At 52.2% G+C, this 26,551-nt stretch overlaps 3 protein-coding genes across 18 annotated transcripts in view; 1 reads left to right on the forward strand and 2 right to left on the reverse strand.

Moving 5' to 3' along the window:
- Positions 1-11,774, reverse strand: part of PPIL6 (peptidylprolyl isomerase like 6) — a 34,973-nt gene extending 23,199 nt beyond the window's left edge. Inside the window, exons 1-5 of one of the 3 annotated variants that reach the window (XM_060283502.2) lie at positions 11,065-11,774; positions 7,917-8,012; positions 4,601-4,789; positions 1,243-1,305; positions 991-1,096 (exon numbers count right to left, since the gene is read on the reverse strand). In XM_060283502.2, coding sequence (XP_060139485.1) covers positions 991-1,096; positions 1,243-1,305; positions 4,601-4,789; positions 7,917-8,012; positions 11,065-11,166 — 556 coding nt within the window. In that variant the 5' untranslated portion in view covers positions 11,167-11,774. Of the gene's footprint in view, positions 1-990; positions 1,139-1,242; positions 1,306-4,600; positions 4,790-7,916; positions 8,013-11,064 lie in introns of all 3 variants that reach the window. The other 2 variants (XM_030882867.3, XM_060283503.2) reach the window with 2 other exon arrangements.
- SMPD2 (sphingomyelin phosphodiesterase 2) overlaps positions 1-14,616 on the forward strand; it is a 53,482-nt gene extending 38,866 nt beyond the window's left edge. For both annotated transcript variants that reach the window (XM_060283499.2, XM_070043445.1), the window contains 10 exons: positions 10,880-11,811; positions 11,993-12,089; positions 12,205-12,281; positions 12,639-12,732; positions 12,881-12,970; positions 13,216-13,298; positions 13,425-13,557; positions 13,653-13,757; positions 13,936-14,089; positions 14,191-14,616. In XM_060283499.2, coding sequence (XP_060139482.1) covers positions 11,762-11,811; positions 11,993-12,089; positions 12,205-12,281; positions 12,639-12,732; positions 12,881-12,970; positions 13,216-13,298; positions 13,425-13,557; positions 13,653-13,757; positions 13,936-14,089; positions 14,191-14,579 — 1,272 coding nt within the window. In that variant the 5' untranslated portion in view covers positions 10,880-11,761 and the 3' untranslated portion in view covers positions 14,580-14,616. The remainder of the gene's footprint in view (positions 1-10,879; positions 11,812-11,992; positions 12,090-12,204; positions 12,282-12,638; positions 12,733-12,880; positions 12,971-13,215; positions 13,299-13,424; positions 13,558-13,652; positions 13,758-13,935; positions 14,090-14,190) is intronic.
- Positions 14,617-14,746: 130 nt separating this feature from the next.
- Positions 14,747-26,410, reverse strand: MICAL1 (microtubule associated monooxygenase, calponin and LIM domain containing 1). 13 transcript variants are annotated; one of them, XM_060283487.2, is made up of 26 exons: positions 25,974-26,410; positions 25,534-25,597; positions 24,145-24,443; positions 23,844-24,051; positions 23,460-23,564; positions 23,141-23,245; positions 22,875-23,030; positions 22,050-22,150; positions 21,055-21,312; positions 20,686-20,801; positions 20,360-20,486; positions 20,077-20,158; positions 19,335-19,482; positions 18,736-18,926; positions 18,381-18,472; positions 18,216-18,257; positions 17,900-17,983; positions 17,628-17,784; positions 17,235-17,311; positions 16,676-16,946; positions 16,465-16,559; positions 16,087-16,200; positions 15,869-15,962; positions 15,589-15,688; positions 15,404-15,477; positions 14,747-15,013 (listed from the first exon to the last, which is right to left on the reverse strand). In XM_060283487.2, exons 3-26 carry the CDS (start codon positions 24,400-24,402, stop codon positions 14,865-14,867), a joined length of 3,204 nt encoding a protein of 1,067 aa, XP_060139470.1. In that variant the 5' UTR covers positions 24,403-24,443; positions 25,534-25,597; positions 25,974-26,410; the 3' UTR covers positions 14,747-14,864. The 13 variants fall into 13 exon arrangements, with proteins under 13 accessions (XP_060139470.1, XP_060139469.1, XP_060139467.1 ...); XM_060283486.2 differs by having other exon boundaries at positions 24,145-24,446; XM_060283484.2 differs by having other exon boundaries at positions 24,145-24,478.
- Between the last annotated feature and the right edge of the window lie 141 nt (positions 26,411-26,551).

Raw genomic sequence — 26,551 nt, forward strand, 5'->3', positions numbered from 1 at the left:
TCCCTTGTTGCTTTTAATAATTTTTCTTTGTCTTTAATTTTTGTCAATTTGATTACTATGTGTCTTGGCATGTTTCTCCTTGAGTTTATTCTACCTGGGACTCTCTGTACTTCCTGGACTTGGGTGGCTATTTTCTTTCCCATGTTACTGAAGTTTTCGACTCTAATCTCTTCACATATTTTCTCAGGTCCTTTCTCTCTCTCTTCTCCTTCTGGGACCCCCTATAATGTGAATGTTGTTGCATTTAATGTTGTCCCAGAGGTCTCTTGGTCTTCATTTCTTTTCATTCTTTTTTCTTTATTCTGTTTCACGGCAGTGAATTCCAGCATTCTGTCTTCCAGGTCACTTACCCGTTCTTCTGCCTCAGTTATTCTTCTACTGATTCCTTCTAGTGTATTTTTTATTTCAGTTACTGTATTGTTCATCTCTGTTTGTTTGTTCTTTAATTCTTCTAGGTCAGGTCTTTGTTAAACATTTCTTTCACCTTCTCGATCTTTGCCTCCATTCTTTTTCTGAGGTCCTGGATCATCTTAACTATCATTATTCTGAATTCTTTTTCTGGAAGGTTGCCTATCTCCACTTCATTTAGTTGTTTTTCTGGGGTTTTATCTTGTTCCTTCATCTGGTACATAGTCCTCTGCCTTTTCATCTTGTCTATCTTTCTGTGAATGTGGTTTTCGTTCCACAGGCTGCAGGATTGTAGTTCTTCTTGCTTCTGCTCTATCCTACTTGCTTGTATTACTTTTTAACCTGGAATATTCCTGGTGACACACTTTAGATTTGTTTATTTTAAAAATCAGGGAATTTTTTTAAAAAGTATGAATATCTTAATTCATCATTTGGCCATATAAAACATCCTTTAAATATATATGTAACATCTAATATTAAATATATCTAATTCTGTATGAATTTCACAAAGGCAGATAAACAAAAGTTTGGACATTTTGATTTAATGTTGCAACTAAGTTGTATTTAAGCTTTTAAACTCACCTCCTCCTTGTATCCAACCATTCCGTACCACTCGATGAAAAATGGAACCTGTGTAATGTAGCCTGATGCCACTTTGGGAAAACCCTGCTTTTCCTGTGCACAGGATCTGAAAATTTTTACATGTTTTGGGACATGCATCACAATACAGCTAAAAATAAAGAGAAAAGGTTTCATAGATTAAAAACTTAACATTTTGACAGAGATTGTCACTCCCCCCAACTTATTAAAAAACAACAACCAAAAACCTCTTACCTCAAAAATCAATCTTCCGATTGGATAAAAATCAATAGAAATGTCCAAGAACACAAAATCATGCTATTAAAATTAGAGAGAAGAAGGTAATGCAGGTCAGTGTTTTAGCAGAAAGTTTTAGAAATGACCAAAAATATAATAGAATAATGTTTTCAGTGATAAGATGATTGACAGCATTAACAGTAGATAATGTAACAGCAAAATTAAAAGAATGACTTAAGGATGTTTGTTTCATTATACCAAAATTTTACTACCTAAATAACATGCTTTTTAAAACCCTTAAGTGGTAAAGCTCTGAAGCACATTAACCTATCACACAAGACTGACAGCACATGGCCTATATATCCACTGCATCACAAACTGGGTGTGGAAAGGAACACTGGTCATTCCCTCTGGAAAAAGCAGCAGACTGGGAATTCTTTTCTTTCCTGAGTAATTCTGGGAAAAGATCCAACATGAGCCCATGGATTTGGTTACTGTGTGTTCTGGATTTTCAGAGACTGCACAGATTAGCTGAGCAGAGCCAGGCCATAGTCTTTCTGAGCAGGAAAATAAGGCCACTATATGAATAGGAGGTACCATACCAGGGGTAGGAAAGAGAGGATGATGTGCTTTTGAGTTATTTCATTCATGACCTCATACTCCCAGATACCCCCAGCTCTTGTTTTCAATTGACATACTTTCTGGTAGAGACAACTAACATTTGTGAGCCCTTGTCTAGCCCTACAAAGAGGCATCAAAGTGAAAACACTGTTGTCCATCACAGTAGCATTCATTTAGGGAGCAGAACACATCTAATGGAATACATTTCAACTCTTAGGCACCATTCTCATATATAAAAATGCTGCCTGATTTAACAAGTACATAATTTGCCCTGCCCTATTTCTTAAGAGTCTAGGAGGCATAAATGAAATCACTTTTAGTTGTATCACTATCATTATTTTATGTCGCTCTAAGCTTTTTTTTAAATTAAAAGACTGAAATAGTATTGTAATATCTGGCATCCAGGAATGAAGTATTACATCCATACTTATTATAATTAATTGTGCCTCTAAGCTTCTGTACTACAAGTTCTTAATTATAAAAGAATATTATAACTTTAGAATAAGAGGCATAGTATAGTAAACTTCATAGGCTTAGGAGGAAAAAGGACATATTGCAAGTCATAATTGATTTCTGAAGTGAGTGAGTGCATTCAGACATCATTAAACTTCCCTGGGCATCAATATATTATCTTTATGTGGTTGTTAAGAGTAGATAATTCTAAAAATTCTAATGAAAAGAGAGTGACTGTGACACAAGATAATGTCACCTAGCAGCCAAACCTAATTGTCTGCTATATCGTTCCAAACCAGAAGTAAACAAGTCCCTGGGTTTTACTCAGCACAAAAAATCTAGCCTCTGTGCAAAAAATCCAAGGATTTTCTCCGGAATCTGGGTCCTCTCTCCATACTGCCACTAATTAATTCAGGCTGTCATTATTTCTAGCTCACACTATTATAGCAGATTTCCAAATGGCCGCCCTGCCACCAAGCTTTCCCCACTGTACCCTGTTTGGTCACAGCCCTAAAATTTTTTCTGAAACACCAAAGAAGATGTTGTCATACTCTTGATGAAAAGTTCTGTTGGCTTACTTCCTTCTGGATGAAATCTAACTAACTGGTTAAGAGTGGACAGTAAGTTCAACCTTTCTCTAGTGGATCTGGTTTTGGGGTTTGTTTGTTGTTTGTTTTTTTTAAACATCTAAGCACCTTTCCTATTTGAGAAACTCCTCACAAGGTTGCACCAGCCTCCGGAGAACCTCCTCTCTTTCCCCGCTACGTGTGAGCCAGGGTGTGGGGATATAACCTGGGCTCAACTAGTCAGGTGCTCCTGCCCGGGGCCTTAGATGTCTAGGAAGTGACAAAGACCCAAGGAGAGCTGAGAAGTTATGCTTGGTGAAGGCAGCATTAGGGCCATTGGGCACCCATGGCAGCATCCTGGCTGCACATTCCTGGGGCATGACTCTGGCCATGTTTTCCTGCTGCCAGGTCTCCCTTGGTTCCTGCCTGCTTTCCAAAGCTGGTTCTCCAGCTTTCCTGTCAATTGTGAGGTTACCAACATCCTTTTTTTTTTTTTTTTTTTGCAGTATGTGGGCCTCTCACTGTTGTGGCCTCTCCCGTTGTGGAGCACAGGCTCTGGACATGCAGGCTCAGCGGCCATGGCTCACGGGCCCAGCCGCTCCGCGGCATGTGGGATCTTCCCAGACTGGGGCACGAACCTGTGTTCCCTGCATTGGCAGGCGGACTCTCAACCACTGAGCCACCAGGGAAGCCCCCCCAACATCCTTTTAATACATACTTTTTCTCCTCAAGTTAGTTAGAACAGCTTGTACTGTTGGCACCAAGAATCCTGACTGATTCTCATTTTCCCAGTGTCGTTTCCCACTAATTCTGGCCTCCCTGCTGTCCCCTGCCATTCCCAGAGTACACCATGTACTTCTAGACTCCTGACCCTTTGGGAATGAACTGCTATGAATGTTAACTTCCTCGCCACACCCTAGAGTTTCAAGCATTTTCCAAGTGCATTGTTTATTCAACAAAATATTCACTGAGCACCTCCAGTGTTTCAGATTCTGTTCAAGTCAGTGGTTGAACAAGGGTGAACGAGACAAGGTCTTTGCCTTTGCACAACTCAGATCCTAGCACTGGGTCTTTATGTAGGCACAGGCCACCATGGGCGTGAAATAATTTTCAGCATGTGGTAGCTGTTGGCTACAAGGTTTCTGAGCAAAATTACATACTTTTACCTCTATTGCCATTCCACCCTGATGGCTGTCTCTTGCTCTCTGGACCTCACGCTTCCTAGCTGTCCTCTGCCATTGGAAACCTCCCCAGTGCCATAGCTTGTCTAGTCCTGCTCTTGACAACTATGTGTCATGCTTTAAAACATCACCTTCTCAAACTTGCCATTCTCTAGTGCAGTAGCTGTCACTTAGGTGTTAGAAAGTATTAATTAAAATATTTCATGCTAAAGGTGAATGAAGGATAGGCTTGACCTTCTCTGAGGGGGAAGGTCTTAATATTTTTAAATAGATGATAATTAATGCATATACGCTTCTAGCTGGGAGTAGAAATGTTTGAACAGGGATGATCTTCTCCCGGTGCCATCTGCCTGCTGTGAGATAGGCTTGCTTTACACACCACCAAGCCAAACCCTGCCATGAATCCTTTGCAACTGGATCATAAGGTCATTGAGAACTTAACCTAGTCTCTTACTCTTTTATATTCCCTTTGCTAGGTTATCAGTAATTAATGGTCAATCAATGTAAATGCTCAAAGATTCCACTATTTTCCTTTAAAAAATTAGTGCAACTTGCCTTCGTGTCTCTTAAGAATTTGGCAGAATAATCCATAGTAAGTGCTTCGTAAAGTGCAGGAGGCTTAAAATCAACTATATCCCACACTTTGTGGGCCCATTTCTGAAGATCAAGTGCATCACCCAGGAGCTGATCGTTAATAAAACACATCACATAGGAAGAATATTCCCAGATTTCTTTCTTAAGTTCCTGTAAAGGAAAAGGACCAAAAAAATGTAGTGGGGGTTGGGGGTAGGGATGGGGGGGGAACTTAGCTAAACCCACAAGCCAGAGCTTGAATCAACCCTAGGACTGAATCTTTAAAATATATTTTTTGCCGTCTTTCAGAATTTTGCTCTCAAAGGGAATTTAAGAACATTTTCAAGACTCTGATGGTGTTGAAATCAAAGAATGACCTAACAGTGATCTTTAAAATGGTACGATCTTAGAAAATAGATGGTAATCTGGTAATAAAAGTCTGTGTGCATAGCATACTTGTTATATTAATTTGAAAACAAAATGCAATCTTTTAGCTTCATTTCTGAAGCACATTTTACTGTAGGCATAGTTGGTTAGGGGTCCTAAATAAGACATGGTTTTCAATGGGAAGGATGGAAAGAACGCTTTTTTGATGGAGGGAAATCAGACCAGGTGAGGAAATGCCTCCTGAGGGCCAGCAGCAGTTTGCGGGGCACACCAGGGGCCGTGAGGAAGAGAACTCACCTTCCATAACAATTTTTTTTTTTTAACTCAAGTAATTTATTTATTTATTTTTTGGTTACGCAGCATGTGGGATCTTAGTTCCCCAACCAGGCATCAAACCTGTGCCCCCTGCAGTGGAGGTGCAGAGTCTTAACCACTGGACCACCAGGGAAGTCCCTCCTTAACACTTTTAAGCCCTAAGCCCCTAAGAATGAAGTGCATTGGTGTTTTTATCCATACAGCACTGCCAGCCAACCTCCTAACCCTCAGTGTGTGGCCACTGAATAATGTGGCCTCTGAGTAGATCTGGTTTGTTATTACCCGGTGCCAGTCCTGGCAAAGCCATGCATCATCTGGGACAGCTGTTCTCCAATTTTAGTGGGCAGTCAGAATTAGTTTCCTGAGCCCCACCCCAAGTTTCTGATTCTGGGGTGGGGCCCGATAATCTGCATTTCTAACAACATCCCATGGGACGCTGCTGCTGCGGCTGGTCTGGAGACCGCACTTGGAGAAACGCCGGTTTGGGGAACGGTTTGCCTTCAGCTGCCAGCGTGCTCCATTCCCCGCTCTTCTCTCAGGAGGAGCTCGCTTCAGACTCCTCACTTCCTAAACTTGTTCATGCTGAACTGTCAATCGCTGAGCCTATGGGTCAGTACTCCCTGGAATGTTGAAACTCATCAGGGTTCTCACATTTTACAGGACACAAAACTTTAAAAAGGGGAGGGAAAGTTTAATTGTGGATATTTTAGCTAGCCTGGTAGGAGAAATGCAGTAGCAGGTACACTTTATTCGGAGGCTGAAAATTACGTGCCTTGTCTGGGTGTCTTCTATACATGAGGAGCCCTCATCGCCTGCCTTAAGATAGCAGGCTGGACCCGATGTTTTCTAGGGCTTTCCAGCACTAAGATGTATGATGTTGCCTTTTTTTGGAGGGGGAAAAAGGGCCTTCCCAAAGGCTCTGAAGCCATCCCTCATGGTTGGCATTACATTATACTGAGGCACTGAGGCCAGTGCAAACTAACCTCAAATGTGCTAAGAAGCACTATGTATAACATAAGACAATGCTTATGTGAAAGGAGAACAAAAAGCTGGCCTGAAGAGGAAGAAGAGGTTAAGGTGGCAAGTATCCAGGAGATGAAGGAGGGGGAAGGAAGAAAAGAAAGACAGGAGTTAAGGATATGTGGGAAGAAGCAGCACTGATGACCTAGGAAGCCTCATTCAGGCCCCATGAGAAAAGCAGAAGGAAGAGAACACAAAACAGCTCAAGGTTAGCAACTCAGGCTGACAAGGGTCAGAAACTGCAGAATGGAATCCACACCAGTGTTTCAGAGTATGGTGGGAATACGGAAGAGGAGTGGGTGCAAACCACGAAGCATGAAATCATGGCTCTCCTGTAGGTGGAGAGCACGATACGATAGGCAGTTTAGGAAGTTTGATGATAAAAATGAAGAAAAACATATTGTTTTACGTTAGGGTGCCCAACTGTCTGAATTTGCCTAGGACCGTCCCAGCTTTAGCATTGAAATTCGTGCATTCCAGCAAACCCCTCAGATCCAGGCAAACCAGGACCACTGGTCACCCTAGTTGTTGTAATGATTAGAGTTAATATTTATAGAAGTCATTAGAATAGTGCCTGGCATATAATAAGCACCATAGGTAAGTGTTTGTTATGGTTCTGTTTGAATTATATAATGAAAATGTACTGTGGCTGTGAAAATGGTATGAGACTTAACATACGGTATTCCTGACTCAGTCTTGCACCGTTCATGTGACTGAGCAGAGAGTGAAGTAAAGCAGCACCATCTGCATGGTAAATCACAGGACATCCTTGTGCAATCTAGCACAGGACAATCAAAACTGCTCTGGTCAGGGGAAATGGGATCTCCTCAGCCACTGAGAGATGCGGTTGGGCAGGGAAGCCAGGACTGGGACTCTCCACAGGACTAGGCCAAGGGTGACAAGCAGGAGGCGTACCCATTCTAGTCTGCCCCCCAACGTGAGCTGTATCTGAGCCAGGATGCCACATGTTCCAGGCAGCACTACCAGTTAATCAGGGATGGCACCAAGAGGAAACCAATCTGCCATCCCTGGATAAGCTCTGCCAGCCTTAGGGTCTGGAGTTCTCCAAGGGTACTGTTAGGGGGGAGAATGCAGAGAAGGAAGCGTCCATTAGGACACGGCTACCCTGTGGGAAGTTGGCGCCTACCATCAGAGCTCCCCTAGGCAACCCTACATGCTCCCGGGCTATATCTGTGCTGGACACCACTGAAACCTTCCAGAGTTAGGGCCAAAAAGAGTGCCAGGCCACAGTAACCTGAGTGCCCGGGTGTCACAGGAAGTATAAGTAAGTGATATGCCGGGAAAGAGGGGTAGCCATCGGCAGGAGTAAATAGCAGCACTGAGAGTTTAAAACTTACCTTTATCACATGCTTTCCAAAAGAAAATTCTGTAAATGTTTGACTCTTTCTTAAAATCAGCTGGGTAAAATGACTGAAATAATTTAGGAAAAGTACGTAATTTAGAGAAATAAAATCTAGTTGTATCAAAATTACTGCTTCAGTTTTTCCAAACCAATGCATATGTAAATAAATCAGGCAAAACTTGGCTCATTTCCCACACCCCAAATATCCTTTACCCTTTTTTTCTCCTGTAGATATTGATCCCATGCAAATTCTTGAACAGGAACTATTATAGGGTCTTCAAATTTGGATGGATAATTACTCTTCAGACTCTAGGTTTCAAAATAGAATAATTATTTTAGAGTAAGTTCTCTTTTAAAGTAGAAATCATTCCCCCCAGTTTTTATGGGGTCTTCAGGAAGTTTTATGCAACATACACCCAAGCCACAGTCTGGCTTAGATACCCCTCGCCAGCTCCCAGAGGCCCCTGTGCTTACCTCCAGTAAGTCCCTCCCCAGTCCATACTAATTGGTCTCTCATCTGAAGAGAATAAGCTCCTTGAGGGCAAAGACTATGTCTTAGTTTCCCACTGGCCTCAGTATTTGGTACATAGTGGACCATCCACACATAGCAACTGCATAAACAAATGTACAAGTGAGTTTATGCCAATAGTTTTGTGACCTGCCATGTTCTTTTAGGACCAGTTTTTCCCTAAATTAAACTCTTACTAAACCTCAGTGGATCTATGGATACTTTTTTTTTTTTTTTGCGGTACACGGGCCTCTCATTGTTGTGGCCTCTCCCGTTGCGGAGCACAGGCTCCAGACGCGCAGGCTCAGCGGCCATGGCTCACGGGCCCAGCTGCTCCGCGGCATGTGGGATCCTCCTGGACCGGGGCACGAACCCGTGTCCCCTGCATCAGCAGGCGGACTCTCAACCACTGCGCCACCAGGGAAGCCCCTCTATGGATACTTTTAACTAAAATAAATGTTATTGCTTTAATTCACTGACATATGGAGAATGACCAAAAGGATATTGTTGTGGTTATACCCCTTGGGAAAAAGAGAAGTAAATATTAAATGTGTTTTGGTCTAGACATTAAGCATGTATTGACTTAATGTATTTTGTTTTGTCTATAGGAATCAGAGAAAATTCTTACTGGTTAACAACATCTGTCAAAAAAAAAAGTTTTGGTTCCTGTTATGTTACACTTTGCCTCCTCCTAAAGCAAGGGAAGACAGTTGAGGCAGTAACAGTTAGGCATCACCTTTCTGAGCAAGTCTGAGAAGTAAATGGACCAACAAGGGAAAAGTGTCATCTGGCCACTTCTGTTGTGGTCTAAGGGGACACTGACTTGGCGTGCTTCACCCAGGGTGGACAGTCCAAGGGGGAGAAAGCCAGGATGTGAGTGTACCCTGCTTTGGGACCAGGGGTAGCAGAAGAGGGCAACAGCAATCTGGCCATTTCCTTCTTAGTCTGCTGTACCCAACCAACAGCTGATGTGTCCTTTTTCTCAATTCCAGCGTCTGTGCTCTGTCTGAGGCAGTCATACAGGATGACTGCTGTTTCTGAGGGACCATCTGGAATAACTAATAAGCCCAATAGTTTTCAAATTAAGCATACTTAATCATGCTTTCTTCATAATTTGTTCCAGAAGGGACTACATTATGTAATACTCTTTATAAATCTAAATCTTTCAGTTAATTAGGCATCAGGGATTGCTCACAAGTGATCATGTTGGAAATATATTCAAGGATCCTTTATTAACAGAACTAACTGAATTTACATTCATATATTTTCATATTCAAATAGAGCTATGGTAGGCAAAACTTAAGAAAGTGAAAATTAACATTATTAATATAATAAAGACATTGTTTGCTTGACTTAGTGTCCTCTGCAACAGGGGTTGGCAAACTGTGGCCAGCAGGCCAAAGCTGGACCACTGCCTGTTTTGGTAAGACTTGAGAACTAAGAATAATTTTTAGATTTTTAAACAGTTGAAAAAGAATCACAAGAAGAATCATTTCATGTCCTGTGAAATTATATGCAAGTCCAATTTCAGTGTCCATAATAAAAGTTTTATTGGAAAACCACCATTCATTTACATACTGTCTGTGGCTGCTTTTGCACAAGGACAGAGTTGAGTAGTCATGACTGAGAACCTATGGTTCCAAAGGCCTAATAATTTTATATGTGGACTTTACAGAAAAAAAATATGCCAACGTCTTCTCTACAGTGTGGAGAAAACATATGCCTTCAGAAAAGGAGCTAAGAAAAACAAGAGAAAAAAAATCCCTCACACTTATTAAATACAATTTGAGCCATATAACTTTGCTGATCCTATCAGCCCAGCTAACACAGTCCATAATTTCTACTTCTTTTAATGATCCATGTATCATTTTCACAGACTTCTTATCACTTGTTCTCTTCATCTTAATGTAAACTTTACCTATTTCACAAATTAGTCACTATTTCCTGACTTGATTTAAATTCAGACTGTAACTCTGTGGACTTGGAGCAGGTAAGAAGTTAGGAATTTCTTAAGATTAATTCTATTTGGGAACATTTTGTTTCAAGTATCCAGCTGGGTACTTTGGGAGGTACAGACATGAATAAGGCATTGTCCTGGAGCCTATTGGGGTTTTGAAGGAGAGAAGCTTGGCATAATCTTACAACAGCATTTCTGGAGCAAACCCCAAAGAAGTGCTGAATTTTACATTTCAACATTTTATACACTTCTACATTTCTCCTGCATTCGGGTTGTAGGAATGCTGCGGCATTACTGACCTTGCCTAATTCTTCCAGTTACTTAAAGTGTTTTTCATTTTACATTGTTCTGCATGTTTACAAAGAAATGTCTGTAGTTTCCAAAGCACTTGTGGGTCATTTGTTAAGAAATCCCATAAGCACCTAATTCAACTGGAATGCAGTGACTGCTATAGAAACTTTAAAGAAAAACAACAAAAACCCTCCCCGAATGAATAGTTTTCAAAAATCACTTGGGAAAGGAGTTTGTAAAAAAATCAGCTAGTTATATGGTAACTTTTTTTTCACAAAGTTTTAAAATCTATAATTTCAGTTAAAAATTAACGTAGGAAGGCCCGCGTGCCGCAAAAAAAAAAAAATTAACGTGGGATAAAATGTGTGTTATTCCCAAAAAGGTTCTGAACGATTCCTTCGCTCGGATCTCTCTTTAAAGGTAGCCCTTCTCGAAGTGTAACTCCCGCCTGGACCGGCCCTCGCCCTCTGCACGCAGATATCCATCCAGAGACAGCCCACCCCGGCCGGCACATCCCCTCCCTGAACCTCGACCCCCGCCACCAGGAGGCGCACGACTCGGAAGCGGGACGGGCCTTCCCGCCCTTGTGGTTTCTTCGCGGTTACCTCAGCGGCGCTCTTCGCAATTTGAAAGCTGGAGCTTTTGAAGAGCCCCACCACCTTCACCTGCAGCGGCTGCTCGGGCGGCGTCTGCGAGCTGCTCGCCATGGCTGCGCGCAAGGACTCTTCGGCTCACAAACATAGCGCGTCGCCAGGGCAACCGCGCGGCCCCGCCCCCGCCGCTCGCCGGAAGGAGGGGGCCGGGGGCGGGGCGGTCGGCGAAGGTCCGGCCTTTCCTCAACTTTGTGCCTGTTGCTGTTGAGGCGTTCGAGAAGCTGGAGAGGGCGCGCGGGCGGCCGCCACCAGCGACGAGCTTCGGAGAAAAGGAACAGGGACCCCACGCCTAGCGTGCGTCAGCGTGGTTCGCCGCCGCCGCCCCCCCCATCCACGGACCTCCTCTGGGACCCCAAGCCCAGGGTCCTCCAGCGCGGTAGTCGCCTCCAGTCAGCGCCTGATTTCACCGCAGATCGCCTTTCCGGGTTGCCGCGCAGCCAGGTTGGGGCCAGCCGGCCGGTTGCCCGGGTAACGCGGGAGTCAGTCCCCGGGCGCGGGCACTTCGGGGCCGCGGCCTTCCCGGGAGAGCGGGAGTAGGGCGAGCACCTGTGCGCGGTTCCCCGCGGGGAAGGCCGCCCGCCCGCCGCTGTCCCCAACGCGACCGTCGCTGCGGAGGCCGAGCCGTCCCGCGCCGCCGAGCGTCCCTGCCATGAAGCCCAACTTCTCCCTGCGACTGAAGGTCTTTAACCTCAACTGCTGGTGAGTGCGCCCGCCGACCCGGGTCTGGGGCCGCCGTACCCCTCGCCAGAGGCAGAAGGCCTTTCGCACAGCCAGCCCACGGCGCTCCCCTGCCCTACACCCTCGGGGTGCGGGGCAACCCCTACTTCCGGGGCCCGCGCCTGGCCCCAGCCGTCACCTCCCCTGCGCTTTTCGTCCTCAGGGGCATTCCCTACCTGAGCAAGCACCGGGCCGACCGCGTTAAGCGCCTGGGAGACTTTCTGAACAGGGAGAGCTTCGACCTAGCTCTCCTGGAGGAGGTGGGGCCGCGCGGAGCTGGTGTGGAAGCCCGGCGGGAGTGGGGGCGGCTGGGGCGCGGGCGGGGGCTCCCGCCCTGGGGGAAGGACCGGCAGGTATCGTCACCCCTCCCCTCAGGTGTGGAGAGAGCAGGACTTCCAGTACCTGAGGCAGAAGCTGCTCCCCGCCTACCCAGCAGCACACTACTTCAGGAGGTGAGAAGCCCACTGGCCCCGAAGCCTGATCTCAGAGCTGGAGGCCCTGGGCCCTGCCAGCCAGCCCTTCCCCGTGCTTCCTGCGCCCGCCTCCCTCTGCCCCAGCGCCCTCTCTTCTGAGTGTGGGAGCAGGAGAAGGTGGAATGAGGAAGACCTAGCTCTTCAGCTCATCAGATTTATCATCAGGCCATCCTGTCCGCCCACGTAAATGCCGTCTCTTTGAGCTTTGATCTGGGGTGGTACCAGCAGCAGAGGGAGAAACAGTAGCTGATAAGAGCTGGGAGACGAGGGAGGGGGAGGGGGCTGGGTATTTCTCTCCTTGCTTTTGTGGCTCTTGACTAGGACTTGGCTTTTCAGTGGCATCATTGGCAGTGGTCTCTGTGTCTTCTCCAAACACCCAATCCAGGAATTCACCCAGCACGTCTTCACCCTCAATGGCTACCCCTACATGGTGAGCCTGACCTCTGACCTCTTCCACGTCCCTTCCCCACCCCGCCGCCCTGTGACACATGGTAAAGGAGGTGGCCTTCCTAGGGCTGCAGGGGATGGGCAGAAAGAGGGTAGCAGTGCCCTGAGTTCCCGCCCCCTCCTGCCTACAGATCCACCACGGTGACTGGTTCTGTGGGAAGGCCGTGGGGCTGCTGGTGCTCCGTCTGGGTGGATTGGTGCTCAACGCCTACGTGACCCATGTGAGTGAGGGCGGCAGTGCTTAAGGCTGGGACAGGCGTCCTGGTCCTGGGAGGGAGAAGATGGGACTCCTCCTTTAGCCAGGCTGCCTTGGGGTGAGGCGTGGCAGCAGGATCTCCCAAGGCCAGTAGGCAAGGTTCACACATATTTTACCAAGCATCGTGCCAAGTGACAGATGCAAGCTTGATTTACTCCTGCCCTTGGGACCCTCAGTCTCATCTGCAATTATCTCCTCTATCTTGTTCAGCTCCATGCCGAGTACAATAGACAGAAGGACATCTACCTAGCACATCGTGTGGCCCAAGCTTGGGAACTGGCCCAGTTCATCCAGTGTGTGAGCCTGGGCTTGACAGGGGAAGTGGGATGGGGTCCAGGAACTGAGGGTGGCTAAGGCCCTACTTTTACGGCAGAGCTGGTGAGGGAAGAGTTCCTGCCTTACCATCTTGGTTCCCCCAGCCACACGTCCAAGAAAGCTGATGTGGTTCTATTGTGTGGGGACCTCAACTTGCACCCAAAGGACCTGGGCTTCCGCCTGCTGAAGGAGTGGACGGGACTGCAGGATGCCTATCTGGAGACTCGGGACTTCAAGGTGAGGACCTGCCTGATTATTTCCCCACCTACACCCTCAGCCTCTCTCCCTCCTCCTTCCCCCTGCATCCTCATTCAAGCCCACTCTTCACCTAGGGCCCTGAAGAAGGCTGTACGATGGTACCGCAGAACTGCTACGTCAACCGGCAGGAGCTAGAGCAGTTCCCCTTGGGTATCCGTATTGACTACGTGCTTTATAAGGTCAGACGTCTCCCTGCAATGTGCCTTCAGTCTCTGTCTCTCTTCATGGCATATCAGCCTATGCTGATTCTTTGTCCAACTAGTCTAGTCTTTATCAGTGGCGGCTGGAGAATGGGATAGCCAGGAACTGGTTCTCTGCGAAAGGCGCTCTCAGAAATTTCTCTGGCTCTTTTTCTAGGCGGTGTCTGGGCTATACATCTTCTGTAAGACTCTCAGAACTACTACAGGCCACGAGCCTCACGGCGGCAGCCCCCTCTCCGATCATGAGGCGCTGATGGCTACTTTATGTGTGAGACACAGCCCCCCCCAGCACAACCCCAGCCCTACCCATGGTGAGTCAGCCCCATCCTTTTCCTTGGCCCTTCCCCATGGGGCAGCCCCATCCCTCCCTCAGACCCTCACTCTCCCTCCCCACTGTCCCGCTTTGTTCTAGGACCAGCAGAGAGGTCTCCGCTGATCAGTGTGCTACGGGAGGCCTGGACAGAACTGGACCAGGGCATGGCTCAAGGTCGCTGGTGGGCCACCATCGCTGGCTACGTGATTGGTCTAGGGCTTCTTCTCCTGGCGTTGCTGTGTGCCCTGGCGGCTGGAGGAGAGATCAGGGAAGTTGCTGTACTGCTCTGGACCCCCAGTGTAGGACTGGTGCTGGGGGCGGGTGCATTCTATCTCTTCCACGTGCAGGAGGCCAAGGGCTTGTGTCGGGCCCGAGCTGAGCTCCAGCATGTGCTGGGAAGGGCAAGGGAGGCCCAGGACCTGGGCTCAGAGTCCCAGCCAGCCGGGCTCCTGGGGCAGCAGGAAGTAGACAGAGCAGAGGAACAATAAAAGCTTGACACTTTGGTGGCACTGCCTTTTTCCTTGTAGAGGCAGTGATTGGGGCCAAGGGTCGGTGTGATTGTCACAGTGTAGACCTTCAGGCTCCTACACAGCTGCCCTCCCTGCACACTCCCCCACCTCCCCCCTGTAGGCAGCCAAAGTCCTGTTTACGGCAGAAGCTTTTTTATTGTAAACAGTGAGGCCTCTCCCAGGCAGCCCTGATGAACAGGGTGGCACTGACCTGGGGTGAGGCAGTCTTCCTTGCAGAGAAGAAGACAGGCAGCCTACCCTCTTCTAGCCCTGGGGTCCTGGCCCTGAGGCCAGCTCACTGAGCCTGCGCTCCTCCTGGAAGCGGATGAGGGCATCTCGCTGGTTCACCACGTCCACTAGCTTCCTCAGGACCTGGTCCTCAGCCTGCCGGTCAGCAGCTGTCTTCAGGGTTTCTGAAGGGAGGGGTGAAACTTACTTAGAGAACAGAGAACGGGGAGGACGGCAGGAGAGGCACAACCTAATCCCGGCCTGTGTGACTTCTACAACCCCAGCTGTTTCCCACTCTGAATTTGGTTTATCAACACTAATGGTTTTCTAGCATTGTTTAGCAGCAACACCACTTTTAAAGGAATCTTGTGTAAAAGCCCAGTTGTGCAGCTGTGATTGAACTGAAGGCGCAGAATGTGGGCCTGGAGCCCCATCCTCTGGCTTCCTGCAGTTCAAGAAGCAATTCAAAAGGCAGTTCAGCCTCAGAGGTACTCAGACTAGAGGACTGTTGCCTGGGCAGTATCTGAGATCACGAGGCTTGTGCAAATACCAGCCTCTCCCCACATCCCACCTACCTTCCCGGTTCATGTAGGTTCGCAGTTCTTGGTCCAGCTGCCACTGTTTCTCCTCCAAGTTCAGCTCCTGCACCCTGTGGGGGGCAGGGATAGAAAAGGCACAGGTGTCTAGGGTGACCGAAGACCTGGCTGTGGGGCCTGGCTCACACGCCATCGCCCCCCGCCCCAACTCCGACACCCCTTACGTGATCATGAGCTCAGCCTCCTCGGCCACCAGGCTGTTTTTCTTCTGAACAAGCTGTAGCAACTGTTCTAGCCATAGTGCCTTTTGCTGTTCGGGGGAACCTGACAAGAAGGAAGAAGAGGGGCCAGTCAGGCTTCTAAGGAGGGTCACAGGAATCACGGCATGAGGAGCAGAACCTGCTGTGGGCCACAGCCTGGTAGTCTGGGGGTCGCTGGGGGTGGAACACAGGGCCAGGAGGCAGAGGTGTCCTAGGCTCATTTATCCTCCCTGTCTTCACTCACTGCTCCGGCTCCTCAAAGCCAGCTCCAGCTCCGTGCCCTTGGCCTCCAGCTCCCTCAGGGCAGCCTCGATCTCATTTTGTCGCCGTTGGATGGCCTGAGTACAAGACAGAAGGCCCAGGAGTCTGCAGATTGCTCAAGAACAGAGTCCCGGAGGAGCTCTGATCCCCAGTCTCAGAACCCTGATCCCGTTAGAACCTCCGGGAACCCCTAGGCCGCACCTGAGCCTTGCAGAACCGCTTCATCTCCTCCTCCTTAGCACGGCGCAGCAGAGTCCGACGCCACGTTGGGTAACTGTTCATGGTGCCAGAGTTCTTAGCCAAGTTCCACAGAACCTATGACAGGGTCAGGTGGATAGGGGTTGGGAAAGCTGCATTTGAAAGGGACCAGAAAGACCCTGGGCTGGAAGTGGGATAAGTTCTGATAGAAAAGGTGGAGGCCTAGAGACATGAAAGAGTCAGCCTGGGTGAGAAGACATTCAGAGTCATTTGGGCTCAAGAGGATGGGTGCTGTGGGTTTCTCCCGGGCAGGGGCCAGGGTATATTTAGTGGATGTGTGCTGGCTTGGGCAGAATAGGTGGCCAGGTTCCTCCCACTCACCTGTTCTGTGTCTGAGTCCAATGGCACATCTTCCTCTGCTTCCTCGTCACTGGAGCAGGGACTCTCTTCTTCCTCCTTCTCCACGGCCACAAGAACTGAGCAGAGAAGTGGATATGGGCTGAGATCCGCAGGACCTCCCTCCCCATTCCCCACATCCCCTTCCAAGAATCCGAATACCACCCTCCCATCCCCACCCTGGGCCAGCAGCTACCTTGAGGGCTCTGGACTGGCATTCCCCAGCCCACAAAGCTTCCCTCTAGGGCCTGGCGGGCCAAGACGGAGCAGCTTCGGGGCGGCTTGGGTGGAGCCTCCATTTCCGGGTCAGGGGTGAGATGAAGGGAGGATAACCGCTGGCGTTCTGGGCTGGAGAGGCGGATCAGCTGACGGGTGGGCTGGCTTGGGACAGGAGTGGTCCCCTCCTGGGGGGCCCCGGGAATCGAGGGGCGTGATGGCATGTTATTCTCACTGTGTGTCGGAAGGTCCTAGAAGAGCCACCATATGCTCTGGTCAGTGACCTGGCCAGGGTGGGTTGAGGCAGCCCCTTGAGACAGATGTGGGCCCTGGCGTTCATTCATTTATGCCGTCTACCGAACAGTGTGAGGCAGTGTTCTAGATACTTGGGATTCATCAACAAGTAAGACGGTACAGAGATCCCTGCCATCATGCAGTTTACACTAGTGGAGAACATTCAGTTACCCCCAGCAAAGTCTCGGGCTTAGAGAGCCCTTTCCTCCTTCCCACCCTCCATCCCACACTTCCACAGCTTTTACCTGACTCTCAGGGCCTCTGTCGCTGCTATCCTCTTTGTGGCCTGGCTGGGGCAGGTGCTGGAGGCAGTAAAAATGTCCTGGGAAGGCGGGAGAGGGGAGGAGCCATCAGATGCAGGCAGCCCGGTGAACAGATGTTCGGTTTATCAGGGAAGGTGGGGGTGACAGGCCTCTGCATTGGCTGATAAATTTCTACCAGCCTCCTGGCTTCTCAGAACACCGCATTTGGGGCTTTGGAGGGGACAGAGGAGACGGAGCTCAGGAGAAGAAAGTGTCATCTTCAGCCTGCTTCTACCTCATGCCCAGCACCCCGGTTCCCCTCCACCTTCAAGCTCCTGGCCCCCCCAAGCAGGGCCAGACCCAGAGTCCCTCTGAATGCCTCCCAGGCCCACTCACCATCTCCTGGGTGCTGCCCGTAGCCACTTGGCCATAATGTGGCCTCACAGATATGGCAACGGAAGCAGCTCCGGTGGAAGAAACGGCCATTGGCACAGAGGCGTTCCAGGATATAGAGGTGTTCCCCACACAGTGCACACAGATCCTCGGCACTGGCCTGCACCAACCCCCAGGCCGCAGGTCAGCTGGAGTCCGAGGCAGCTGCCAAGTTTTTCCCTTCCCCTCCCTGCCCTTCCAAGGCCTCTGCCTGCAGACAGGGCCCCTGTTCTCACCTCCTGGTATTGGGATGGGGGTGTCACCGGTACATCAGGCTCTGGGACAGGTGGCTCCTCAGTACTTGGGGTCTCAGCCTCTACCTAAAAGGGTAAGTGCTCAGGCCCAGAGGCAGAGGGGCAGGATCAGCTGGGGAGTCCATGTGTACAGATGAATAGAAAGGACTGGAAGGGAAAGGGAGTGAGACTAGGAAGCGAGACTGGATGGTGCGGGGGGAGGTTACAAGGAGCTGGGGTGGCGAGCAAGGCCTGGGGGGACAGGATATGGGAAAGAGTACCTCAGGGAAGGGACTGTCCGGCCCCTGCGTGCATTTACCTCCACACGAGGCTTCTTGCCACCAGCATCCTCCCCATTTCCCTGCAAGAAGTCCTACGTTCTGAGCCCCCAGTTCTCCCCTTCCCCCATTCTGAACATCCTCATCACCCCAGGGATCCCCACAAGGAACCCACTGCCCAGGCCAACCCCACCCAAACTCCCCACCTGGGCCCGGGTCCGTTGCAGGGTCCTCTGCAGTTTGCCAAGGAACAGCACAGCGCTGGCAGTGCCTGGGGAGCCTTGGCTGACTGGGCCTGCTGGGAGAATCAGGGTAGATAGGGGGCCGATACTGTACCCCCCAGAACAGACAGCTATGTGCCAGCCCAGAAGGATAGAGGATACCTCTCCCAGGCTGTCCCGTAGAGGGCACGCTCTCACTCACACTCACACACACACATACACACACACACCCTCCCTCCTCTCTCTCTCACACACACACACACACACACACACTCACTCACTCACTCACTCACACTCACTCCCTCTTCACCCCACCCCATCCTCCCCACCTCCGGGTCACCTGGGTTGTGAGGTGTGCTCTTGAAGGCACTATGGAAGTGGCTGAGGTAGGCAATGAGGCCCAGTGGGTCATTCCCTGCCACCATTGCCTGTGCGGACAACACGGGCGTGATGCCCAGCTCATGCTCTGCCATCTTCAGCGCCCAAGAAGTCGCTTCCAGAGCCCCGACTCCCTGCAGCTCTGAGGGTTCCCTGTGGGGCGTCAGGGAGAAAGGCCAGTGGGAGACCAGAACTTGCCCCATGGAAGGGGGAGAGAGCAGTAGGGGAGGGACATCGGGAAAGGGAGGAGAGGGCATAAAGGGTTTTTATTCTCTGTGCTACCTACCCCCCACCCCTCCCATGACAACAGCATCTGGCCTTGGGGGGCTTCTACCACTCACAAAGCTCTCCGTATTGAATGCATTTGATTCTCATGGGCAGGCAGAGTCAGGCGGGAAATCTATCTCTAGGGAAGCAAAGTGACTAGAGCAGGATTATTAGCAAGGGGTGGCCTGGGACGCAGCTGGGTGTGCTAACTCCTACACAGTGATCGCCCACCATTCCACACTGCCTAGAGAGGGAGGAGCTATCAGGGACCCCCAAGCCCAATGCCTGACTCACAGCAGGCCGGGCCGCAGCCGGTGCACGAGGGCACACAGAGCCAGCCCATCCACCCAGGAGGAAGACAGGTCGGTGACGTGGACCCCTGGGTACCCAGCCGTCTGCTCCTGGCACCAGTGTAGCAGCTCCTCCTGGGTGGCCACCAACGCTAGGAGAGGAAGCCACGCTGTACTGAAGGCACCAGGGCCCGCAGAGAGAGCCCAGCTGCTGGGTGCGGGGTCTATATGGGAGGGGAAAGCAGGGACCCACGCCTACTGGGCACCAGCCTAACACTCACTGTCAGCAGCACCTCCTTCATCCCAGTTTTCTCATTTGAAAAAATCTTTCTGGCAATAAAGTAGGGGAATGAATAGAGTGAAACCACTGCTGGCCACAGAGAGGGCAGCAGGCTATGAGCTGAGGGGCAAGGGAGGCCCAGAGATTAAAAGGAGAGGCAGGTTTGGGGTCTGCAAGGCGGGAAGGGGCAGACAGCTGAGAACAGTGCAGCTCCGCTGCCATCCAGCTGCTGCGTTACAGCGGCTGTTAAGAGTGCTGAAATACTCCACACAAGTTGGCAAATGGCTGCTGCTGAGCACCCCACTGCCCTGCACTCTCCAGGAGGCCCCAAACATCTCCACCACCCAGCAGTGCTCCAGCACCCTGCTCCCTGCCGCCAGCGTCTACCACTGTTCTGATCATTGGTGCTCGTGCCTCACTGCTTGGTAAATATTTTGGACATGGCCCCGGAGGAAGGCCTGCTCACCAGTGGCCGGCTTTCTTGAGTCTGTCTTGTCACTCATTCTCTGCACAGGCTCCTTGGCCTCCACATCGTACAGGTCTCGTACCTAAGGCAGCCCCTTTCAGGTCTCCAGGCAGGCGGACCACACACACCCCCGCCGCCCCCGCCCCCAGTCCATGGGGGAGGGGCTGCCTGGGTGGGACTCACCCGCAGGGCAGGGACTGGGCAGACCACAGGAGGGAAGGCCTGACCTGGGGTGCGGGAGCTGACCCGGGAAGTCTTGGCGGGTGGTGCCAGGGGTTCTGACCTGACTGGGGGTCACGGCCCGGAGGTTCAGGTTGGGATAGCGGGAGGCTGGGTCCAGCCCATACTGGGCCACATTGCGGTGCATGTTTTCTGGGGATGTCTGTGACAGGAGCTGGTACAAGCTCTCTCTGGGAGATGAGGGCGGGATCGGGCACAAGTGGGAGGGCACCATCAGCACCCACCCCTCCAGAAGTGCCAGGCCTTTCCTTCGTTCTCTTTTCTCTACGCCCCCATCTACTCAACCAGCATCCCCGACCCTACTCCTGACTCTTCCTATACCCAGCCCTGCCCCCACCCCGCCCCCCAACTCCCCAATTCAGGCCTCACCTCTCTGCCAACACCTCTAGGGGCCCAGCGCCCTCTGCCCAGCGCTTCACCATCCAGGCGGCGTCAAAGGCTGCCAAGAAGCCCCGGGCCACTCCAGTGCCCAGGGGCCAGAAGGGCTGCAGGGGCAGAAGGACAGGAAACAGCTCAGGGAGAGTCCAACAAGGGTGTCCACGCCCAGATGACTGCAGGGCCATAGCAGAGGGGGCCCTGACACACCAAGCCACCTTCTGCTCCTCCTTACAAGAAGCAGACCTTTTTATACCCCCTCCTTCCCACGAGGCTGCTTCCTCCCCCAGCCAGGGAACCCCTGTGCCTCCTCACAAGGGGTCCGGAGAGCCCCTCCCCAATCAGCGAACACTGACCCCTCACCTCCACCAGGCAGTCCCCAACCAGCCCCAGCAGCAGGCGGGCGCCATGCTTCTCCTGCACCCGAGCAGAGCTCTCTGCCCGCATCATGCTTGTGAAGTCAAAGGCAGAGACGTCGGGCCGCCCGTGGGCATCCTGGGCAAACTCCAGCTTCCCAAGCTTGCCGTGGGTGGCGAAGTCGGCAGCTGCCCGAGCAAAGCGCTGCAAAGCCTCGGGCGCCACGTTGGCACTGCCCAGCAGCCGGTCGGTCTCCGGCCAGTCCTATGTGGCCAACAGATCAGAACCAGCAGGGTCAGTTGGGCCATCACATCCCCTTAGGTGTAGAAGGTACACATCCTGAGGCCCCAGGAACGGGCTTCCCCAGACTACACAGCAGTTGAAGGCTGAGCTGGGAGGAGAATTTGAATGTCCAGCCTCCCACACTCGAGCCCTGTCCTCAACTCTCAGCCTGCCGCTCGCTGGGGGTCCCAGGTCCCACCCTGCCTCCAAGGCCCAGTATCATTACTGTTACCATACACCTGCTTTGGACAAGTCACTGAACTTCTCAGAGCCTGTTTCCCCATCATTTAGAGATAACGTACCTAACTTCTCAAGGTACTCGTGTGGATTAGGTGAGAAAATGAACATAAAACTCAACAAAGTACCTATCACATAGTAGGTGTTCAACTAGTTCATTCAGCAAATACTTTCAGGGTGCTTACTACATAGCAGGCACCATTCTAGGCACTGGGAATCATCAGTAAACAAGAGACGGACAAAACCCCTGCCCTCATGGAGCTTACGTTGTGTAGTCCTGTGGCTGGTATAAGGTGTTTAGCCCAGAATATGATTCAGGTTGCCACGTAAGTCCCAGGGGAGAAGAGCTTATCGAGGTGGAGGAAGCGCCATCGCAGAGAGGAGGGACTCCCTCCACACCCAAGGAGAGACTGTGTCCAGGCCTGGCCCCTACCTCCCAGGGCCCACCACCCAGCCCCTCCCTGCCTGGGCCCGGGCCCCACCTGACGCAGCACCCCCAGCCGTAGCAGGCACTGCTTCTTGGCTGTCATCACAAAGTAGTGGGTGTCATCCTTGTAGTACACGATGTTCTCCAGATCAATGCCTGTGGGGATAGGGCAGGGTACGAGGAATGTGCCTCGTCATCATGTGTCACCTCTCCAAATACCCCAGCCATGCTTGACCTCTGAGAGCTGGGATCACAGCTCAGCCTGCAGCAGCACCTCTACCCACACACACACAGGGGGGGCCCATGAGTTCTGGTGGCACAGCGGACCATCTGTCCCAGGCCCAGGAGGCCTAAAGGTGTGGAGCAAAATGAGAAACTTGGGTGGGGTGGCAGCTGGGCGATGTGCACCACATAGTCCACAGGCTTGCAGAGGACAGCCCGGCTTCTCCGACCGGGATGTGCACACTCCAGGGGGCGTGGCAGTGCGAAGCCAAAGTAACCATAGGGCATCTTCTGGAAGTACCACTTTCATTTTGAATATATAGCATTTTGTTTTGCTTTGTTTTTTTGAATTCCTGAATTTTATTTTATTTATTTTTTATACAGCAGGTTATATAGCATTTTTATATTAAAGCATATGTAAAGAAGCACAAAGCAAAATCCCATGCATTTTGCGAGAGATTTCTAAGACTCGTCATGCTGGGTGGCTGAGTGGGGCTGTGGCTGCTGAATCCCTGGGGGCTCAAGTTCTTTGCTGCCATGACCACAAAGATGGAAAAGTACGGGATTCCTTGGACTGTGGACAGGTCTGAGAGGGAGAGGTGGGAGGCAGGCCACAGTGAGGCACGAGGGGGGCAAACCCTGTGAGGGTGGTCCTGACCTGTGGCTTTAAGCAGGCTCTGGAAGAAGCTCTGGTTGTAGATCCTGGCCACGCCGCTGATCTCGGGCACCTGTGTCTCTTCCACCGTGCGCCCGTTCACAAAGTTGGCCGTGATGCCAATGGCCAGTTTGCCACGCATTTCCCGCACTGTGAAGCCTAGAGGTGGGGACAGGGGGGTGGTGGCAGGAGGACGACTGGTGTAACAGCCTAGAAAGGCCCACAAGGAGCTCAAGATGCTGGCTTCTTCGAGGGGAGGGATCACTCACCTTCAGGGACGAATTTACCTCCAGCTGCAGAGATGAGGACATCAAATTCATAGTTGGCCAGTTGGGCTGGGGGGCTGGGCTGGAGCTGGGCACGCCAACCACTCCCTGGGGCAGAGGGTGTGAGTGGCACAAAGGTGTGGAAATCTGAAGGGGCCCCTGTATTCCCAGGACAATCCAGTGAAATAATTCAATAAACGTTTAAAGGGCTTTATGGTTTAGAAAGCAATGACACACTATCAAATTACACCTTCACAACAGCCATGGAAAGTAGGTAAGGAAAAAAATACTTGGGGGTCCTCGGGAGCAGAGAAGTACTTACCCTTTCTGGGAGGGGGCTGAAGGCCAGTGAAAGTGACACCCCAGTGAATTTCCACCCCCAGCAGTAATGCAACTTTCAACAAAAGCAGCTGAAGTTGCCGGATGCCTGGAAGGGAGAGGACATTAGGAACAGGGACCCCAGGTTCCCACAGCCTTCCCAAGCACCAGTGTGTTCCTGGTCAGAGCCGGAGAAAGTCTTAGAAATCACTCAGTCCAACTGCCCATTTTACAGGTGAGGGCCCTGAGTCCTGAAAGCCGCCTGGCTGAAGTGAATCTTATCCACCCTGCCTCTTGGCCGGCCCAGCAGCAGCCCCCTGACCCCCTCCACTGGCCTGTCTCTAGGCCCAGGCTCACCCGCCCCTCCAGGCCACCACATGGTGCTCACTGATGTGGTCCAGGGAGCCTGTGCAGAAGCGCCCATAGAACTTCTTGGCGCCGAGTGCCCGAAGGTCATGGATAGTGAAGGGCCAGAGGTGGAGCACGTTGTGACGAGAGAACTTGGTGCGCTTTTCCACCAGCACCACTCGGGCCCCAAGCATCGCCAGCTCCACAGCAGCCCGCAGCCCACAAGGTCCAGCACCCACCACCAGGCACTGCGAATACACAAGGCAGCATCGGCATGGCATCTGGCCCCTCCTCTGACTTCCCCCACTCTCCAGGCCCCATCCCAGGCACCGGGTACCCACCTTAGTGCCGGTGCAGGCCCGGCCCTGCTGGTAGACAGGCTGGCTTGCTCTCTTGTCCAGCTTGGCCCACAGCGACTTGGCACTCCAGTAGTTGAGCTGGGCCTTGATCTTGTGGTACTGGGGCAGCCCCCCACCGGGCTCCAGCCCCAGGGCCCTGCATAGCCCCTGGAAGCTGCTCAGCACATCCTGGCACAGCTGGGCCTGCAGGACGCTCTCAAAGTGGGCATGTGCTGGGTTGATGGAGGTGGGTGAGGCCATGGAGACCTCGGAGGCTCCCAGGGAGGGGCAGGGGCACGTGGCTGCTGGAGAGAAGGAAGGAAGAGAAGGGAAGAGGCTGGAGAAAGGAGGAAGGGAAAAGGAAGGGGAGGAGAAGAAAGTCTGGTATCCCCAGGGAGCTCCAGGTCCAACCCTGATTGGCTCTGCTGCTCTCTGCCAGCTGCTCCAGTGACAACTGCTATCCCTTCCACTCCAAGTGAAATTTGCCAAATTTAGAAATGAAAAATCAGCAGTCCTGGGCACAGAGGGCACGCGGAAAGCCAGGGAGCCTCCAGCTCAGCCTTCTTGCTCAGGGATCTCCAAGCCCTGCTCCATCTCTGGGGCCCAGGGGACAGGAATTCTTACCCTGCCTTCTCGGGGCCCTGGAAGCAGAGCACGGGTAATTTCTCGGATGTGAAGAGGGCAGGGTGCCCAGGAAGAGAGCTTTCCGTGCAGTACAGACAGGGACAGATCTAACACCGGCAACCCCAGCTGCTAGGCACATGTACTGCCCTATCTCACCCCAAGCCTCCCTGTGCCCAGCACCCTCGAGGGACTCAGTGTGACGCTGGGTGTGGGGTGCATCTTATGCCAGGGGCAAAGTTCTCCTCCTTAGCGCTGCTCATTGCCTCACCACGGGGAGGAGATGGTCTCTAACCCTGTAGGTTCCACTTCCCACCACCAAAATACTGCACGGAACAGCCCCAGGATGTTGCATCTGACTGAGTAACACACAACTGGGTCTATTTCTGACTCACTGTGGTCAAAATACTTCCCTTGTGACTTGCCACTGCTCCAGTGGGCCACAGTACGGCTGGGGGACTGCGGGGGCGACAGGGCAGCAGGGTTTGCCCCTCCCAGCTTCCTCTCACTCCCATTGACGCCCCACCCCATCCCTGCATGCTCTCCCAGGAATCTCCCGAAACAAGGCCTCCCTTTGTCCCCTTCTCCCTCGCTCGGGCCCCCACGCAACTTGAGGGGTGTTGGAGAGAGCTTTCTCACGCTGGGACCCGGAGGAATCAGAGGGCACGGGGATTCCTGGAGAACTGCCCACGGGGGAGTTCGAGTAGGAGGGTGGCACTCATGGGGGGAGATCCTTGGGCTGATCCCCCTCACGCTGCTCGGTCGCCTCACCGGTCCCTGCCCGAACCCAGCGGCCGGGCCGAAGCAGGAGATGAAAATCGCCGCCGCAGGTCACCTGGATGGGGGCGGACGGAACGTCAAGAAGGGCGAAGGTCTCTCTTAGGGGGTGGGAAGGAGGAAGACCTCGGCGAAGTGGGGAGAGGGGGGACCCAACCTGGAAACACCAGGACAAATAATGTGCGAGGGGTGGACCGGTCTGGAAGGATGGAGAGGGAGCTGGACCATTGGCAGCGGGGGTCGGGGGTACTCACACTCCAGACCGTACAGTTTGGAGAGGGGCTGAGCAGGACGGAGGTGCAGAGAGACGGGCCGGACCGGCCAGGCGGAATTCAGGAGCGCCGCGAGCCACATTTCCCCGGAGGCGCATCCCTACTCCTACCCCGAGCCTCCGCGGGCGGGGGCCGCACATTTGGCGCAGCTGGACAACTTACCCGGGGGCTCGGGAGCCCGTAGGGGCCGCTTCCTGCCAGGCGGGCGTCCCAGTCCGGCGGGTTGGGGGATGGGGACGGAGGAAGGGAGTTGGAGGAGGCGCGGACCAAATGCCGGGATTACAGGGCAGCACGCAGTGTGTAGGCTCCCGCACCAGGGCACGCGGCCCGCAGAGGCTTTATTCGCGCCTCATTAGCATCTCATTACCCGGCGTTTCCCGGCTGGGGGCAGCCAAGGGCCCGCCCATGGCTGCAGGGTGGTGCCCGAGGGCGTGGCGCAGCCGGCGCCGCTTTCCGCTTGAGGGCCGAAGACCCGGGCCCCGCCTGGTGGGGGCCAATGAGAAGCGGGTCGGAGGCATCCGGAGCCCTACTGCGCACCCGCGGCCTCTGGCTCCTTCTCAGAGCCTGCGCCTGAAAGCTAGCGCTTCCCGGGAGGGCGAGGCCACCCGCCCTTGCGCAGTACGTACTGCGCGGCCGCCCCCCGAGAACTGGGCGGAGAGGGCGCTCGGATTGGGCAAGAAGTTTGCAGAAGCTGTTGGATCCGTAGGTAGCATCTGCGTCCTCCTCACCTCTCCTACCAG

The sequence above is a fragment of the Globicephala melas genome, chromosome 14 (genome assembly GCF_963455315.2).
Source record: "Globicephala melas chromosome 14, mGloMel1.2, whole genome shotgun sequence".
Taxonomy (NCBI): Eukaryota; Metazoa; Chordata; class Mammalia; order Artiodactyla; family Delphinidae; genus Globicephala; species Globicephala melas.

Coding starts and splice junctions, on each gene's coding strand:
- MICAL1 (XM_060283488.2), bottom strand. CDS start 24,402: ATGGCCTCACCCACCTCCATCAACCCAGCACATGCCCACTTTGAGAGC. Junction 16,560..16,675: donor GCCAGTCCAGAGCCCTCAAG/GTAGCTGCTGGC, acceptor TTCTCTGCTCAG/TTCTTGTGGCCGTGGAGAAG. Junction 15,014..15,403: donor AACCTACATGAACCGGGAAG/GTAGGTGGGATG, acceptor CCCTCCCTTCAG/AAACCCTGAAGACAGCTGCT.